Below are 18,617 nucleotides of genomic sequence, written 5' to 3'. Positions count from 1 at the left end.
GAGATATTCTTTATCTGACGTAACTCTACATGTTCTTGGTCAGTATCAGTGTAGAAGCTGTCTCTTATTGTCCTTTCACCTTGTGTTCACAATGGTTTGTCAAGGTTTAATACCGTCTGCTGCAGAAATGTAACAGAGAAAATAAAACATGAGGAATTGGAACAAAGGTAATGCTGCACAGGACGCCACAGGAACAAAAGGAGGCAGAGCTGAATGTACGACACACACAGCAAGGACACAGTCAGTGAAGATGTGCTGAACTGTGCTCGTTAACAAAAAGCACCCCAACTGAGAGAAAATAGAATAAATAGAAGTCAGCATTGATTTTTTTCGTCTTTTATTGGTTTTTGCTTTTCAAAACAAGTGGCTACTATTATATGTTATCATTCTTCTGCGTGTGTGTATATGTGTGTGTGTCCCTGTACTTAAACCTTTGTGAGGACAATTTTAAGCATAGACCCTGCACAGTGAGGACATTTTTGGAAAGTGAGGATATTTTGACCGGTCCTCACTTTTTCAAAGTGCTGTTTGATAGTTAAGGGTTGGTTTTAGGGTTAGGGTTAGAATTAGGTTTAGGTTAGGGTTGGGGTAAGGCATTTAGTTTGGAAGGTTAAGGTTAGGATAAGGGGCTAAGGAATGCATTATGCCATTGAGTGTCCTCACTAAAATAGAAGTACAAACGTGTGTGTGTTGTGTGCGTGCGTGCATGCTATGAAAAACTGTTACTCTCACTATTTCTTCTCTTTCTCTTTGTCTTTTATTCTTTTAACGTTTTTCCTGCTCTGCAATGGATCGGCCTCACCACTGACAGGTCCTTAACAAACAATTTAGCGAATGTTCCTCTTCCCAAAGTCCCCAGCCTTCCACTAACGCTGCCACAGATGCCCAGTTTCTCAGCACCGGCCTGGATGGGACCGCTGTGTGAAAACACGTATGTACAAGGCGGGGTAGACGCCTCAGAGGCTCCACCGTGGTCTGGACTAGAGGTCTTTACACACTCTGAGAGGTTGTAGCACAACAGTAATTTACTGATTGGGATCCATCAACAAGAAAAAGACCCAGACCTGCACCAAAACAGACCCAGAAACTGTACAATCTGTATTTACTGATCTGCCTCCAGTTGGTTTGAAGGCAGAGTGGAGCTCTTTGTCTGTGACCTTCTGGACATAGTGGTACACTCCAGGCCATTCTCCTCACTTACTTGTCCGTCCATCCACCGTGTTTCCTTTTCTCTGCTGACATTGGGGAATAGGACACACTCTTGATCACATTCACCTGTTTATTTAAAGTTAAAGTTTATTTATTTTATTTAGTCACCAGTAAACCTATGCTGCATGTCTTCGGACTGTGGGTTGAAGCAGCTATGCCCGGACAAAACTCACGTGGTGAGAGTGCCAACAACTCTCAATAATACATCATGCACATATTTCATAAGACTTGACAGAGAAAACCAGACAGAATTTCCATGTCTCCCATGGCTTGACTTCAAATATCTCTGCACACCTGAATGTGTAATAGGTGTTTCAGCTTGTGCTGCCGCACTTACTGCAAGCATTGTATTCACCACGCTCATCTTGTGTTGCTCATGTTTAACTGTTCCAAGTCCTACAGGGTCAAGTCATTTTACAAAGGACAAAGGTCTGACCTGAAGTGTTAAGTGTTCCAATCAGACCTGGAACAGTTCAGGTCAGGTATTTGGTTTTTTTGGGGGGTCAGGTATGGGTGAAGACCTCTAGCCTGGACTGTCTGCTGTCTGTCCTGAATGCTCCCCAGTGCCATAGCAGCTCTGCTTCTGTTAATCTGCATGTTTGTTAAAGAGAAAATGTATTTTCTAATACCCTCAACTCAACTTTAGTGCAGGTATCTCTGAGTGAACAGAAGAGCATGAAACATTATTCAGTCTTAATGAGCCAGACTCAGCACATGAGGGAGGTTTGTGTTTGTCGGTGAAGATTTGGTGCTGTGCATATGACAATGTCAAGAATGTCAGTGCTATAATAATACATCACCTCAATTTTGTGTTGCAGCTTGCAAGGAATAAATCTACCTGACATCTTGTAAGTTGAGAAATGTTCTGTGTTTTCACGTTAGAAAGTTCTTATCGAACAAAAACCTGCCCTTTCCTCTTCACCTTCAAAATGTGCCACAGTATCAAAACGTGACAAAATATAAAGGACAAACTGAACAACATCCAGGTTGTGTTTGCTTGCCAGTAACAACAGGTCAAAGCTCACGTGGAGTACTTGTATGTATGTAAGGGGCGATCATGATAAAGATGTTTTTTCTGGAAAACACAGTTTGTGGAATTTAAAGTGTATATTTAAGCAGGTTCAGAACACGAAAGTTAGATTTTTTTGCCAAGTCCATAATCTCAAATATATTACAATTTAAAAAAACTTCACAAACACAAAGATTAGGAATGTTCACATCAAGCAGGGTGCATTCTCAACTAAATATACCGTTGTCAAGAAATCACGGATCAATAAAAGTAAGTGATGATGACACAATAAGTCAATTAACACAATTTAATTTTATAGCAAATGTTTTGGCTAAATTTAGCTGATTTTCCTTCTGTTGTCTTTACCTCTGCTAAATGTTAAATCATCCATTAAAATAGTAATAATGCAGATTAGCAGCTCTTTATCTTAGTCAGTATGGGACTACAATTTGTTTTAATTTTAAAAGATTTATTTTTATCATTGAGTCCTATCACAGTTTTTAATCTAATAGAGGAGGTAGTTAAATAATTAAAATGGTGTATCACTGCTAATAAGCTACAATGGCTGTTTCCATTGTGGGTCCTCCCTGATCTCCGCTCCAAAGTTCAACACTGTCAAGACGGCTTGCTACTGGGCAACTGCTCTGAGCTACGTGTCAGTGGAGCATATTTTTGTCAGAATTCACTAAACTCAAAGTCAAATTGAATTTTATTTGTAGGGTCCGTATTCACAAATCACAATTTGCCTTTTCGGGCTTAGATGTGTACAAGGTGTGACATCCTCTGCCCTTAACCCTCGACACGAGTGAGAAAAGCCCTTTAAACACTGGAAAACACAGAAACCTCAGAGAGTCACTGACCCCTGGATTTACCTTTGTATGGAAACATAGATTTTTCTGTTTACTGTGGCCTTGAGACAGGAAATGTGCATAGTAAGAAATACAGTGTATTGTATTCTGTATTTTTTAATACTAGTAATTTTAATATTCCTATTAATTTTAAATAAATCCCATTTCAATTTCAATTCCATTTTTATTTATTCTTTATTTGGGAGGGACATTGTCCTTTAATTAACATTCATGGTTAGCCGAATGGCTAATTTTCATCTTTGCCAGATAGGCTTTGATTGAAAAAGTTGTGCAATAATAAACAATTTAACAATATAAATAATAAACAACAGGAACAATAACTAAAAGGCATACAGCGTTATGTGCATACAACAGTCAATTGCAGCTGGTTGAATGAGTACAGTCCTGGTTTAATAGTATTAGTCATGACATTGTGTGTTCTCAGGCAAAACTTCCAAACATGCTCTGGTTTCAACTTGATTGTTTTCTGTGATCCTTAACTGAATGTCTTTGGATGGTCAGTTTTTTTTATTTTATAAACTCGATGAATTAGCTGTGAATATCAGAAAGATCATTTGATCTGGATTCACCTGCTTGCTCTTGATTTCTAGAGACATCAGTGTTTCCATGTGTATTTTACAGCGAGATTGTGAAGCTGAGCTGTCAGTGTTGGTGGCCATGGGGGATATGGTGGTGGGAGGGGGGGTCTCTGGAGGCTGATTGAGGGTGTCTTTCTTAAAAAGGCTCCTCATTCCGACTCCCCCAGCCTTTCCCACAACACGGACCGCACTGTTCTTCTACCTCACTTCATTTGGCCCTCCTCAATCCATTAAAAAGAGAGCGAGAGAGAAAAAAAAAGCTGGCACTTCATTAGTGAGCACAGACGGGCGAGTGGGATCGTCCCGCTCCCCGGGGAGCAGGGCGGAGCGCGCTCAGAGAAGAGCACCGCTAATTAGACATGAGGGGGATTGCCACAGAGCGTTTAATTGCACTGCGGACTCAGCCCAAAGCGTTTATTCCTGAGCGCCACTTGTTAAGGTAACAGTCTTTTAAAGGCAAAGTGAGAAAGTGAGGGAGTGAGTGGCACTTGTTTGAACCCCCCCACCACCACCCCTTCTCATCCACCTCCATCCTCCCGTGGCTGTCATTCTAGCTGGGTGCTGTACACTTGGATGTCGGTGGCGGAGAGCGTTACCATGTGTTGCTGTGAAACCTGTGCGCAGAGGAGAAGGCGGGGAGACGTCCATCTGTCTCTGTTTCAGCCTCGTGCTGTGTTTACTGACTGAAACCACTCAGCTCTGCATCAGAAACAACCAAAACCTGTTGAAGAACCACTATAGGGCCTCAACACACACAAGTCTTTTTCTGAGGACACTGATGTGTTCTCTGACCACTGGTCCTTCAAAGCACTTATGTACGTTAACATGTGCATGTTAAAAAGGTTTTTTAGATATATTTCCTTCCTTCAATCCTTCTCCTGAAATCAGTTTGCTGCAGACAGACAATTTATCACACCCCCACAATGTGAACATTAAATTAATGATTGGCTGAAATAATTTATGACACAGTTGTCAGAATCTCAGCACATATGGTATTAAATGGCAATGCTTCATAGTTGTTGTTTATTGGGTTATTGCCCCTATAGCCATCAGTATATAAAGTCGTCTGAAACAAACAAACAAAAATAAAAAGCCATGTGTCTCTAATAAACACAAATTTAATCATTGGCTGGCGTACCTGTCCTTCACTAACTGACCTGCCTGCCTGCCTGCGTGCACCCTGCCTGTGCTCTCCCTGTGCATGACCAGAATCTTCACAAGTCGGAGAAGCATCGACACTGAAGAAGAGACGATAGACAGAAGTTAGCGAGTAGTTCATGGAAAAGTCGTCTAGCAGTTGTCAGGCAGTGCACATTTATGTGTTTTGAGGGCGTACCACGTCTTTCTGCCAAGTTCTTTCCAGTAGTTTTTGTGTAATCCTGCTAACAAACAAACAGACAGCGGTAAAAACATAACCTTGGTGGAGGTAATACAAAGCATTGGAGTGTGTGATGCTCACCTTGTGAGCGCTGGATGTACTCCAACCATACAATGCTGATTGACTTCATAGTGATGTCAAAATGACATCATCCCACACAGCATATGAATAATTTTTTTTTTTTTACCTGTATAAGCTTCAGGAAAAATCCACAGGTCCATGGTTAAAGTGAGTGATCAAGTTGTGTTTGTTCATTACAGTTAAAAAAACCTTCTACTGTCTCTGCAGTAATGGTTCCGCCACCTCAGAGGATTTGTTCTGGAAGCTGGATGCTCTACAGATGTTCGTGCTGGACCTCCATTGGCCAGAGCCAGAGTTTGCCAAACATCTGGAGCAGAGACTCAAACTGATGGCCAGCGACATGATGGAGGCCTGCGTCAAGAGGTCAGACTGAGAGGTTACCACAGCTGGACCCCAGGGTTCAAATCTGTCACAATCTTTCTTACGGTTTCTTTGGGTACCTCACACTGACTTCCTGTTTTTTCTAACCTGAGAGTCTCAGAACACCTGAAAACTAACCTTTTACATGTACTAAAGATCCAAAACGTCAAACTTCATTTGCTATATTCATTGACAAATCTTTAAAAATACACAATGTGTTTGTAAAAGAAGCTGTCACAACAAAATTGTCCCACTTGTACATGAATTATATGAATTCTGCTCATTTTCGGGGGAACATAAGTCATAAAAACCTCTTTGTTTTTTATCCCTCAAGAACAAAATCAGCGTTTGATGCCAAAATGCAAAAAGCGAGTAAGTCCACAGACTTCCGGGTGCCGCTGTCAGTCTGCACCATGTTCAATGTGCTGATGGACGCCAAGAAGCAGTGCTCCAAACTCTGTGTGCTGGATACTGGTCAGGAGGTAAGCTCACGGTTGGTCCAATGACTGATCACATTGCAAGTATCCCCAGATGGAGGCTTGGAAGTCAGACCTGTACAAGTCATACAATGTTTTCGTAAAACAAGAAAGCACATTTCAGAATTATCTCAGAATTCAAATCAAAGCACTATACTGGAAGTTACATTATAATAGAGCAGGGATCCTTTGAACAGGCAGGGATCCTTTGAACAGGCCATACTTCCATCCAGCCATTTGGACTGATGTAAATACGGGTGTCCCTATATTTTGGTTATCTTCTTACAGTTAGGTCTTCACAAACCGTGATCCACCCTCTACAATTAGCTATATATTTTTTTAGATTGTACTTCGAGAATGAAAACAACATTGTGCACATGATCAGGAAGCCAAAGTGTGTTTGTGCTTAGCTGTGATCGGTGCATTGAGTTAAAGGGGTTTTGCTGAGGACTGTCCAACCTACCGTGTCCATGTTCACCAAAACTGAACTCCTCACAGATTTACTCCACCTCTCTGACTAGAATCCCCTTATTACAGTGACTCCATTAAAAGTAAATTTTTTTCTGCTTTAAATGTTGGTTTGACCAGGCCCTGATCTCTTAATCCATTATCAATTTAAAAAACTAGTGCTCATTCATTGAAAAAATACAAAACAAGAGGATAAACAGAACTAGCTGAATATTTGTTGTGTTAATAAAAGAGGTCTTGGCTGAATATCAGACAAAATCACATATGATGGATGGATGTTTGTATTTTTCAGTTCACATCTCACAGTTCATCGTCAGAGAAGGTCCGTCAGCTTCAAAAATCCTCTGCCGTCTTTTTATTTTCAGCCTTCATACTGAACAGGTCAAGTCAGACCAGCCACTAAAACGTGACTGTTTCCCTCCGAACATCCAGCAGACGGGGAGTTCAGGTGTATTTGTGTTCACTTGAAGCGGCCAGACGCTCGACACAAGCTGTTAAATGGATGACCGTGAAGCCTGTGTGAGGCAGCAGCCTTGGCATTGCTGAGAGCGAAACCCTTGGCCACCGGCAGTCTTGACAGAGAGCTAAGCTCGCTGTTCTCTTAACCTTCAGCTTCCTCTCCTCTACAGTTTCCGCAAGCCGCTGCCGCTGCCGCCACAGTTCGAAAACACCATCTGTCCATTTATTCCTGCTGACACTTACTGAATAAATGCCTGCAGAGAGACACACTATTATACCAACCAACTTTATACACATGAACGGTTTCCACATACACACTGGTTCTGCTGCAATAGTTCAACGTTTTCATTTCATATTTCTCATGATGTGATACAAAGATCACTTCAGGCAAACAAGCGCGACAATAAAGAAAGAGAAAATGAAGGAGGTGGGGTCATAGTGCAACATACACAGCTCATCAAACGGTCAAATTCTAATGCTCCCATGTGAGATATTCTGTAATTATAGTCCTGAATTACAGGTTTATTGATTTATTAGTTGACAGATTCAGTTGGTAGAAATAAAGTAAATACAAATCAGCTAACTAGTAAAGAATAAATGGAAAAGGGCAAAAAATGTTATATCCGATATCTACAGTGAGTATGGTGAGTTTATATGTTTAGCACAAGGCAAGTTTGCAATCTGTATCGATGTTTTCCCAAACAAAACCTTTGTCCATTTTGAGAGTCTGAATGCACATCATAAATAGATTGTATTAGAGGATATGAGTTATGTTTGATATGCTTATCGTTTGAGGGGGGGTTGTTAATGCCGGACGTGGCTTGATTGAAATCCAGGGTCTACAAGCTCCCATTTCTGAGTCTAGTCTCGTGATACAAGAACTTGTTGTATATTTTCGACCCTTTTATGAGTTGGTAGATACAAAAGTGACGACTGTACGTAGTAAGCTAGTTAGCAAAGCATTTTATTAACACAGAGATAATACATTTCTTAAACTTTTGCTCCACCATCACTCTAACTACGTACTCATGCCCACTGCTTCAACATGTGGAGAACTGAGTTTGACAGACCTACTATACATAGCTACAGTCGCTAAGCTATGATTGGAAAGTTACTGTTTTTCACCAGCCAAGGCCGTCACAGGTACATTGACATCATATGAAGACATCAGGATCTTAGGGGTCAAAGTTTACAGTGTCCACAACATACAAAATTCAGATGTTTACCTGACCCTACCAAGGTCATGGCTGTAAACATGGCAAGGTTTACTTAAAAGGTTTTGAAGGTGTTTTTGTTTAAATGCTCATTATTAAGAGGAAATGTCCTCCTTTTGTTTCGTTCTCCTGCAGCAGCAGCATCACAAGCAGACTAAGATATAATAACAGGTTTAACATCCTAAATGGACATAGCAACAAAAATAAAATCTTTGAATTTTGTTGTAACCACTTGAGAGGGACAAAGTGATTCTGGCTTTCCAAACGCAGCAGCTGTTCAGTCTGTCAGGCCGAACTTCATTCACCCCAAAAACAGAATAACCTTGAAAATTAAATGTTCCGATTTTTAGATTAAGGAGTGAATCGTTCTAGGGACTTTTCAAAGGGATAAGATATTTACAACTTGTCTGCTTTCTGCTAGTTTCTCCATGTTTTCAAAGCCAACAGTGGAAGATGCATTAAGACCCACAGAGACTGAAAAACATGATAATGTTTGACTTTATAACTCTTACCTGAACTGGACTTTAATGTTACTGCTTTTTCTATTGATTGGCTGACTATGTTTGCATTCTTTTCTTTGTCCCATGTTCTCCTCGTACACCATGTCCATGTGTCCTGCACATCATTGTTTGAATCCCAGATTGACAAACAATGGGTAAGTCTCATCCATCGCCTCATCACCTTTTTTTTCCTTTCACACCTCTCCACATGAGCTCCATCAAAAAAGAAGTGCCCATATTATTATAACTCAAACCTAAGCACATGGTAGGATTGTGGGACAGTGGGTATCTTCATTTTAAGGTCCTTGAAAAGGTTTTTTTATTGAAGCGGTTGAGCCTTTTCCGGCTGTAGTGGCGTTCACTTGTGGTCCTGGAGAGCCCTTGTACTGCATATTTTACATCTTTCCTTACTATGCCTAAAAACCTTTTGATTGATTGAATACATTTGGTCCAGCTACTCATTTATAGGTGGAGCAAAGAAACTGAAAAACATGCAGTGTTGGGGCCTTTAAGGACCTGAAGACTTGATCAAAATCGTATTACCAGCATTAGGTGAAAATATGTAATGGACGTTTTCTAAAAGCTGGTGAAAGGAGAACTCAGGCAGCAGCTGATGTCTTATGCAGAAGATTTTAATGTAGACTTGATGCATCAAGGAGACCAGAAGGTGAAACAAACGCTAACAGAGTAACATGAGCAAGTGTCACCCCCAAGTCTGAAGATGTCTCCCTCAGCATCCCAGTATATCTCCCTCTACTTGCATCCCCCATTCTAACAGCAGATCCATGAATGGTTAGAATTGCTGTCACTCACATGTTACATGTAGGTGTTCACATCCTATTGGATAGTTAAGCCTTAATATGCATAACTAAATCACATTGTGTCCTTACATCTTGCTACTGATGTAATGCAGAAAAGAGTTGAATTGGTGCCTCTCTGTCTTGGACATCTGAATAGGATATGAAAGTCCATGAGCGTAGACACTACAATGTACTGTTGGTTGGTCCTTTATCTATAACCTGACCTTGGGTTCTGCTTAGAGAGAGAAGAGAGTATATGTGGAATTAGACCGGCACTATTCTCCTGTACAGATATAATATACATTATATACATAATATATAGTGGCATAGACAGTAATGTGTGACGATGATCATGTTTATGTCACTACCGAATGAAGCTGAAAAATCTTACTTTATTCACATGGGGAGGGTGAACGGTTTGACAGGCAGGGACTCACATACAGTATCGGGCACATGCACTTATATGAACACACTATCGGACTCCGTTTCAGAGGGAGGGTGACTTCATTCTCTGCTCAGGACACCATTACGCCGCACAATCTTTACATATATGTAAAGAAAATATGAAGTAGCAGTATTTATAATAAAGCTGATCTCATCAACACGGTTTTCTGTTGTCAGATGGCTAAACAAGTAAAAAGGGACTGAAGCGACATGTTAACCAGCATTCACTATCAAGACCATTTCACTACAGTGTCTGTTAAATCATCATACACATGAGTTCAATTTTAACTCACAGAGCGACAGAATATCTTTCTTGTTTTGTCTCTCTTCCAGAGCACAGCCTCCATCTGGGTAACAAAGTGCTGCTCTGTCTTTCGCCCAATCACTGAACAGCGTAGATGCAGAGAGAGGTGAACCTCTTGCTCGCATGACAGTCCTAGAAACTATCTTCAAAAGAAAGTAGCTGAGGTTTGTCCAAAAAGTCGTTAGATTTGTCACAAGGCACTCTTTTGGAAAAAAGGTGCTAAAGGTGTCTGGAAAGTCAGTCAATCTATCGACAAATGAGCTAAGTCAGAAATATTGCCTGTGATTGCCTCTGATCAAGCAATAGAAACCGTTTGAGCCAAGTCAAGTTGAAAGAGCAACAGCCAACGGGAGAAATTCCATCTCTTGGCCGGCCTGCAAGTTTTCCATGTGTGTGGCTCAGGTGATGCAATGTTCAGCTGCCAGTAGCTGCTGTGAATGAGGGCCCCCTGACCTCTGACCGGACAGCAGCAGTCTGAGGGGTTTTTAAGAGATATCAGTCTGACCCCGGTCCAGACCTTCGAACATTTGCCTCACTAATATATTCTTTTTAAATTCGCTCCTCTTCACCTTTTCTTCTAGTTTTTTTTCATGCTGGATTCATGAATTCTTCCTTTACAGTCCCTGGTTAAATTGGGGTGATTAACTGAAATCAATGAAAATGCTAATTTGTCTGCAGCCATTTTGTTGCTGAGGTAATTTAAATTGAGAGTGGCGGGGTCGTATTGAAAATATGACCCGGTTCAGAATCTAAAACATTTCACAGAGCTGAAGTAGCAGCGACGGCGGCTGGAGCTCAATGAACAGATAAATGTTTTTAAAAGCAATAATTGTTCTTTTCAGGTTTAACTGTGCACAACTTCTCCTCTCTGCTTTTTTCGAATGCCTTTGTGGAGAAAAAGAAGGCGAATGCAGTGATGTTAATTGCCGTAAGGAGAGGAATAAAAGAAAAGCTCTCAAGATTTGCCAGAAAGATTTGGCGCGCTGAAAAGGAGCTGCCATTTTGCGGACTTGTGGGGGGGGGGAGAAAAAAACCCAGAATTAGGGCTGGCAGCGCTGACCTCCCTGGACCCACAATTTGTCAGCGATCTGTGTGCTTTGTTGATTGAAATTTTTAATTTGGGTGTTCTTTAGACGGCCAGTGAAAGGCCATTGTCGCCAAGAGATGAACTCCCCTGCTGCTGCTGCCTTTCAGTGCTCAGCCCCAGCCTTTTTTCCTCTCCTTCCTTCAAGGGAAAAGGTGCCATGAATATGTTTTTTTTTTTTTTTTTTGGGTGGTGAGGGGGGGTAAAACGAGACATGAAATGGCGGATTAATTGAATCTTGTGTGAGCCTTTGGTCCTCGCAGCTGGACCGGTGCTTTAGAGAAATACAAGGCTGCTCTAATTGTAGGGAGACGCACAAAAAGTATCCTTCAGATTCCTTCGCTTTTCCAGCGCAGACGGGAATGTCATTCAGCTGCATAATGGTCCTATTAGCTGCTTAACTCAGCGGCGTTACACGGATGGGAAGGTTTTCACACCTCGCTGTGTTCAGAGGGAGGGGTGAGGTGTGTTTGTGTGTGTAAGTGTGTGTGTAGACTTGATGTTGTAGGTTTTTATTTTACAGCTCAGACAATCCTGTTCAGTGTATCAGGAATGCAAGGAGTCAGTTTTAGTCTTTGTGTAGTTTTTTTTGAAATAATGAAATATTGCTTCTTGCCCCCCTCCCTCCCCCACAATGTCTCCCTCGGCCATACGTCTCTCCCTCACCTCTGTACCCCCCCAACCCCACCCCACCCTGCAGCAACAGTACCACTCCAAAATCGATGTCCTGATTGACGAGTCGTTCAAAGAAATGATTTCCTCCCTCATCTCAAAGGTAAAATCTCTTTCTGTCCTCCAATCAAATCCTCTCGCTCTCTCTTTATTTGTTTTTGATTTGTATTTTCTTTTATGCTTTTCAGCATTATTTTTTATTAGATGGAGGGAGTTGGGTCCAGCCTCACTGCTTTTAGCTTTGTTATTTATTCTTCGGATTCAAATTTTCTTCTTTTGATAAATGGACAGTTAGCTGCTTTGCTTTAACTCTTGCTGGATCTTAATTCTGTTTTTTCTTATTATTATTGTAATGATTATCACTTACATTAAGTATTTATTAAATTTTCATTTTCTTTACATGTTGATCTTACTTATTTCATTTTATTTCATCTGGATTTTCTTTATTGGTATATGTTTGTCAATTGGCTTTATGGCCTTTAATAAACACAGAATGTTGATTAAAAACAAAGGAAATGTTTTTCAGATACAAGATGATCAAACGGACTATTTCAACATCAAATTTCTTGAACTTGATGTTGAACCAAAACCATTCTGATTTTATAGGGAAAATAAAGGCAGTAAATTGTTGTGCCTTCCCCCCGTCCGCAGTTTGCCGGTGTTTTAGACGGCGCTCTCTCCAAGCTCTCGAGATATGATGAAGGGACGTTCTTCTCCTCATTCCTGTCTTTCACAGTGAGTAGCCATGTTTTTGTTCCTGCAAACATAGAGCAGCAAGCTGTCTCTTTCATCACTCACATAGGCAACCTGTTATTTGCTGGAAACCAAATCTTCCCAGCTGAACTCCAGTGTCATTCTTCTTCTTCTTCTCCTCCTCCTCCTGCTCCTCCTGCCCCTCCTGCCCCCCAAAAGGTGAAAGCTGCTGCCAAGTATGTGGAAGTCCCTGTGAGTCTGTCGATCTCTGCCTGTTTTATTATTCACCCTGTCGGTCACTTTCATATTTATGTTTCCATCCACACAGAAGAAGTGAAAAACGAAGCAGCCTGGATCTTTGCTCTCCCTCATGTGCTTGTTGTTTTCTTTTATATATATATATAAATAAGTTTGTCATCACACTGTGTTAAGCATGTGTGACAAATAAAGAGGGGTTTTATTCCATCTGCAGCTCCAGAACAAAGATCACACAACAAGCCTAATTAATTGCACTCTCCCTCTGAGATGTGTTTTGCTTGAATGTCGGTTTGTGGGCGGTGGCGCTCTGGTGCCGAGCGCTTAATGAACGACGGCGGCGTGGCAAGGATCAGGGGCTGCGGCGGGGAAAGCGCGCGGAGGAGATGGGGTCGTGCACAAAGCATGAGTTGACGCGTCAAGGCGATGAGGCGTTAACATCGTTATGTGATGCTGAAAGTGTGAAGAAGAGAGAGGTTCAGTCTCCAGAATTAGATCTCACTAAGATCAGGTGACCCCTCATTTGCTAAAATGATTAACAGCTCAAAATTTACCAAGAACAATTCCTCTGTGATTAGGTTTTTTTGCACGTTTATTTTTTCTTCTATTCAATATAAATTCTGACAGTTTTTAAAAGCCTCCACTGGGATCATAGATATTTTAAAATCAGTCTCTCAGGCTTTAATCCAAACACGTTGGAGGAGCATCTCATCCAAAATGAAAACTAATAGATTAAAAAGGGAAGTGAAACATTTTTCCCTTCTTTGTCACAATGGTTAAGCTGTAATTAGATTTATTTGTCGACAATCATTTAAACAAAAAAATCCTTTTGAATGTGCCCAAACAGGTTGACACTGAATTATATTTATGCTCTCACTATTCTAATTTCTTCTATGAATGGTAGTTCCCTGCACCACCTTCCCTCTTTCAGCATATCAAGATATCCAGTGTCCCAGTATCCTCAGCAGTTTTGTCAGGGTAGTCGTTGAATGTGTTGACTTTAATGCAACAATCTCAATGTAACGTCCTGTCTCATCTTGAATTATCTTGAATTATTGTCATCCCTTTTTCTTTTTTCCACCTTAACCGCTAACTTTCCATAACCTTAAATTCATGAGCTAAACATTTTAAGAACATCTTTTGTAAGTTAAATGAGAAAACTTTCAACGTATGTTTGGTCACGATGAAGCTACTGAGAGCAACTGCTTAGCTTAGCATGGAGACTAGAAACCGAAAGGAGAAGTAGATCATTCTTGCAAAAGACACAGGACACAAATATAACCAGACACACAAAAGCACATAATTATATATGGAACAGAGCCAGACATTATAAAAACAATCACAGACGTCACTAAAGATATTCAGTTTAATTTTTAAACTTGGCCAGTGGAAATATTGAATGGTTGAACTATTCCTTTAAGGACACGCTAGTTTCCATGAGCATGTGTTGTAGAAGAAAATGATGTTAAAGACATTATCGCGGAGTGTAACAACAATGGTCTGCCTGGTTCATGTGGTTATATTCTCTGCTCAACACTTTCCAAAAGGTGGAGAAACTGAGGTTTCAATCACTGCACCTAATTAAAAGCTTCCTAACTTCATATTTTTATGATGTGTTTTTAATGGGCATCACAGTTAAGACAGTGTAAATGATGCGGTACATTTTTCCACTATAGTTCGCTGTAACCAGTCGTGTTGACCTTCTTACAAGTGTAGCAAAGCAGTGCCAAGTGCAACAAAGGTGTTTTTGATAGTTTCAGACTAACACAGTTTTTCATCCTCCCATCCATCGCCCATGTTGTTTAAATAGCAAGTGCACTTGTGCCCATGAGCACCCATGGGCTTGTCTGTCTTAAGAAGTGTGATCAGGTGGATTGTTGGTACTTTATCTTGAGTCAGTTGAAAGAGACCAACAAAAACCTGGCCTGAGGTCAGTCGCTCAGTATTTCAATGTCACTTTCAAGCTTATTATGAAGACAGTAATGTACAGTTAGAGTGCACTTTACACACACACAGACGATCTGCTTTCACTCTGATTGGTTTAATGCATGTTATGCCCAATATACAGTCATGATTCAAATGAAGCCCCTTTTACACTACTAAAGAAAACACTAACACCTGCTAACATCTGGCTTTTGTCTGCAATCAGAATGGATTCTATCAGCAGTCGCTCCCGAGGCAAATGATTCTGCAGTAGAGACAGGTTTTTATCAGTACAGGTTCTGAAAGGACCGTGATGCCTGGGTGAACACGTTACTATGCCAAGGTAGCGAGGTGATAGAGCGCCTCAATTTTCGGAGAGTTTCTGACATTGAACATGACCCACCGGGGGGGAAACTAAAAGGCAAATTCCTCTGCTGTCAGTGGGTAAGGAAACTTGCATACCTGCCGTAGCAATGTCTTTTTCTGCTGTCACCATAACAAAAGATGTGATGCTGATATGGCCTAAATGCACTCTCACCATGAGCTTTAAAGCTCATGCATTCAAATAGTTATCAAGCACATAATTTAACCCCTGTTTTTCCTTTTGTGAATAAATTAAGGACTAATAGGGCTCTCAAATATAATGTATCAAATTATGAAGATTAATAAACAATCAAGGGCACAGTTCTTTATTCATAGGAACCCATTCAATTAAAATTATGTGTATTAGGTGCAGAGAACTGCTGTGATTTCTCAGCACCTACAGCATTTTGTATTGTTCTTCATTGTTTTGTATATAACATTGCGCTTGATAAAACCAAGCCTGAAACAGCAGATGTGAGAACATCCTGCTCTGAGTCATTTAACAGCTGAGCGAAAGAGCAGCACAACCTCACTCAACCTCCCTAATCCTCTGCCCAGCCATAGTACAAACTCCCTCGTCAGCCGCCTCTTCCACCGAAATTATAATGTAACCGCTACCTTGGCCTTTTGGTCTTTTGTGTGGAGGGAACCTGATGCAGGTAAGCCTCTTTTCCAGGTGGCATGAAGTGGGTGGGGGTGGGCTGAGCTGCTTTGCAAGACAGCTCCACCTCGCAAGACGGCTCCTCCCCCTGCACCTTTGACACAAAGAGATGAGGCTTTGAATCTAGAGTTGGTTGGTTAGGTGGTTGTTAGGTTAGTTTGGTGGTTGGTTGGTGGTTGGTGGTTGGTTGGTTGGGTGGATGGTGTCTTTGTGTTGTTAATGACCGACAGAGTAATGAGCCTTTGCTTCAGTGAAAACATGTTGGATGATGGTGCAAGACATTTTCCAGTCTGGTGTGTTGTAGCACATTCAGGCATTAACTGGCAGTTAAGCGCATGCAGGCATTTTTGTATTATTATTTTTATGTCATCTTCCTCAATGAAATGTGTTCATCATTCCGGGCTGAGCAGCAGCTCGTCTCTGCCACTGTAACATTAACTGATGTCAACTAACAAAGCGACAGTGGAGACTCACATCCTGTATTCACTAATGAAGATATTTTGCAAAACAAACAGAGACTTTTACAAATGCCTTCCACATTTTTGGAATCGGTGTGTACATGTAAAACGGAGCATTTAGGAAACAATGATGTCACAGCTTACTTCACGTGTGTCTACTGTTGCTTTGTGTAATGCACCATATTACTGGCTTTTACGAGAGATCTGCCTTGCCCAATATTACTGGTATTTGACCAATCGTTGATGTAAAATATATCGCCACCTAGTGGCCCGGCATGCTTGTTTGAGCACCTGTAGTTGTTTTTGTGTTCCTGTTTTTATTAAACTATTTTCTAATAGTTTTTATTTTTATTTTGCATTAGTTGCACTTTATATATTTCATGTGTCCATTTTAATTTCCTGTTTGATCTGATTAAGATGTCACCTGGTTTCCAGGTGTATTTTTCATATTGTTAACAGCCTCCTCAGCTGAAGCAATGATTCCCCTGGAAGACGACCAGTAACTGCATCAGTCCCCTTCCCTCACAGTCCTGATCAAGAGATTTTAAATCTCTCACTGAAGGTTTAGATGAAGTTGAAGTGGTAAAATAATTTAACTTCAACCAAACCTTCAGTGCAGGTCGGTACTTGTGGTGAAGTGTTTTAAAATTACACAACTGATAGTGAAAAGCGTTGGAGAGGATCAGTGTGTGTCTCACACATTGACTCACACGTGTTGACGTGTTCACGCCTGTACAGCCAAGATACAAGTGACTGACAAGCCACACATGCTCATATCAAGCAGAAACACAAACATTGGAAGAGTTATCACCATGACTGGCTCTACACCATCTTTAACACAACACTATCCCGCAGGGCCGTTTCCAAGCTGTCTGGGGCCCAAATCATCAGACAAAATCACAATAACTGAGGATTCATCCCCACATGTATGTTTAAATGTTAATTACATCACCTTTGCTATGTTTACGCCTTGCGTCCAAAATACTCCTTGGACTGAATTTTAGTCTGGACCAACAGAAACAATGACTCTGATCCCTGCATTCACTTCCTGATTGCCATTGTTGGTCCTCATTTATATCATTTTCTGTAACCAAGCAACCAACTGCAGAGTAGACCATCTGCTTCCTGTTCACACCTGCACACGCATGACCAGTGTATGTTATTAGTCATGTGAGATGTGTTTTCAGGTGTGTTAGTATGGATGGAGATTATTACTGATATGGAGCTAAAGCATCTGTCTGGGCAGAGACCATTTTAGTGTTCTGGAGGTGTGGGGGGGTTCCACATCTTGACTTTGTTAATATCTATGTTCACTGTTTGAGTCTCACCAAGGATTGTGTAAAAAAAATTAAAAAGTCCTCCCAAAAATCAATTACTGGGGTTGAAAACACTGAACCTGGGAATCCCCCTCCCTCCAAATTTGTCATCTCTTAATGTTGGTATCACAACTCAGCATATTGTATTAATCAACACATTCATACAATAATACATACCTCACAGCCTTTGTATTTGAGATATTTAAAATATCATGTTTCATATGTGAAAACATGAGACCTTTCAAGATTGATTGATTGATTGATTAATTGATATATATATTTTTTTGTATTCAGTCATCATCATCCAACAAGTATTAACATTATAGACTGTAAACAAAGTCTAAACAATCTTTACATTTTATATTGACTGGAAAGGTTAAGGTAGAAGCAATTTCTCATATATGCCTAGAAGTGATATTTTGTATTTTACCATCATAAATAGTTGTTTTAAATGACGTGCAAGTACTCAACATGCACCTGGCAGAAATTGAAATTAATCCAGTGTGCTAAATTACCTGGCATTTCACTGCCTTCCTTCCCCTCCCTCTCCTCTGCTAGCCTCTCCTCCCTCCCCCACTTCAATCCTTACTCCCTTCCTGTCTGGCGCAAAACTCTGCTTCGTTTTATACTCAAGTTTTTTGTTTGTTTGTTTGTTTTTTTATGGTCATACATTGACGAGCATCCAGGCGGCCATTATCCAGGCGGGAAGGGGATTAATGGTGTTTGGCTACAAGTGAAGAAACAGTGAAGGAAACAAAACAGGCAGAGAGCAGAGCGTGACAAGAGTGCTGAGCTGCTTGTATGTGGTTTTTTTTCTTTCTGTCGGTCTTTGTTACCTCTCGTGTTAAAGTCTTAATCTGGCTGGCTGGAACTGTGCCGGCATCTCCGAACTGTCAGACTGCTTTGTCACCTCGTCAGGACGAGAGAAAGGAGAGGTAAATGACTGGGACTAGCCTTAAGGGGATGGAAGGGGGGAAATTGATGTTTCAAGTGACAACAGGGGTAGTGATATGTTGCCAGTGGCTCAGACACACACACACACA

General features: G+C 40.9%; 1 protein-coding gene across 15 annotated transcripts in view; it reads left to right on the top strand.

Annotated features, from left to right (window-relative positions):
- The window catches only part of cadps2 (Ca++-dependent secretion activator 2), a 226,713-nt gene that overhangs the window by 192,094 nt on the left and 16,002 nt on the right, over positions 1-18,617 (top strand). For 2 of the 15 annotated variants that reach the window (XM_034587878.1, XM_034587877.1), the window contains 8 exons: positions 812-931; positions 2,028-2,057; positions 5,332-5,487; positions 5,819-5,966; positions 8,742-8,756; positions 11,934-12,008; positions 12,557-12,640; positions 12,818-12,850. In XM_034587878.1, coding sequence (XP_034443769.1) covers positions 812-931; positions 2,028-2,057; positions 5,332-5,487; positions 5,819-5,966; positions 8,742-8,756; positions 11,934-12,008; positions 12,557-12,640; positions 12,818-12,850 — 661 coding nt within the window. The remainder of the gene's footprint in view (positions 1-811; positions 932-2,027; positions 2,058-5,331; positions 5,488-5,818; positions 5,967-8,741; positions 8,757-11,933; positions 12,009-12,556; positions 12,641-12,817; positions 12,851-18,617) is intronic. The other 13 variants (XM_034587887.1, XM_034587888.1, XM_034587884.1 and 10 more) reach the window with 8 other exon arrangements.

The sequence above is a fragment of the Hippoglossus hippoglossus genome, chromosome 6 (genome assembly GCF_009819705.1).
Source record: "Hippoglossus hippoglossus isolate fHipHip1 chromosome 6, fHipHip1.pri, whole genome shotgun sequence".
In the NCBI taxonomy this organism is placed as follows: domain Eukaryota; kingdom Metazoa; phylum Chordata; class Actinopteri; order Pleuronectiformes; family Pleuronectidae; genus Hippoglossus; species Hippoglossus hippoglossus.
This window is presented reverse-complemented; position numbering and strand designations above follow the sequence as displayed.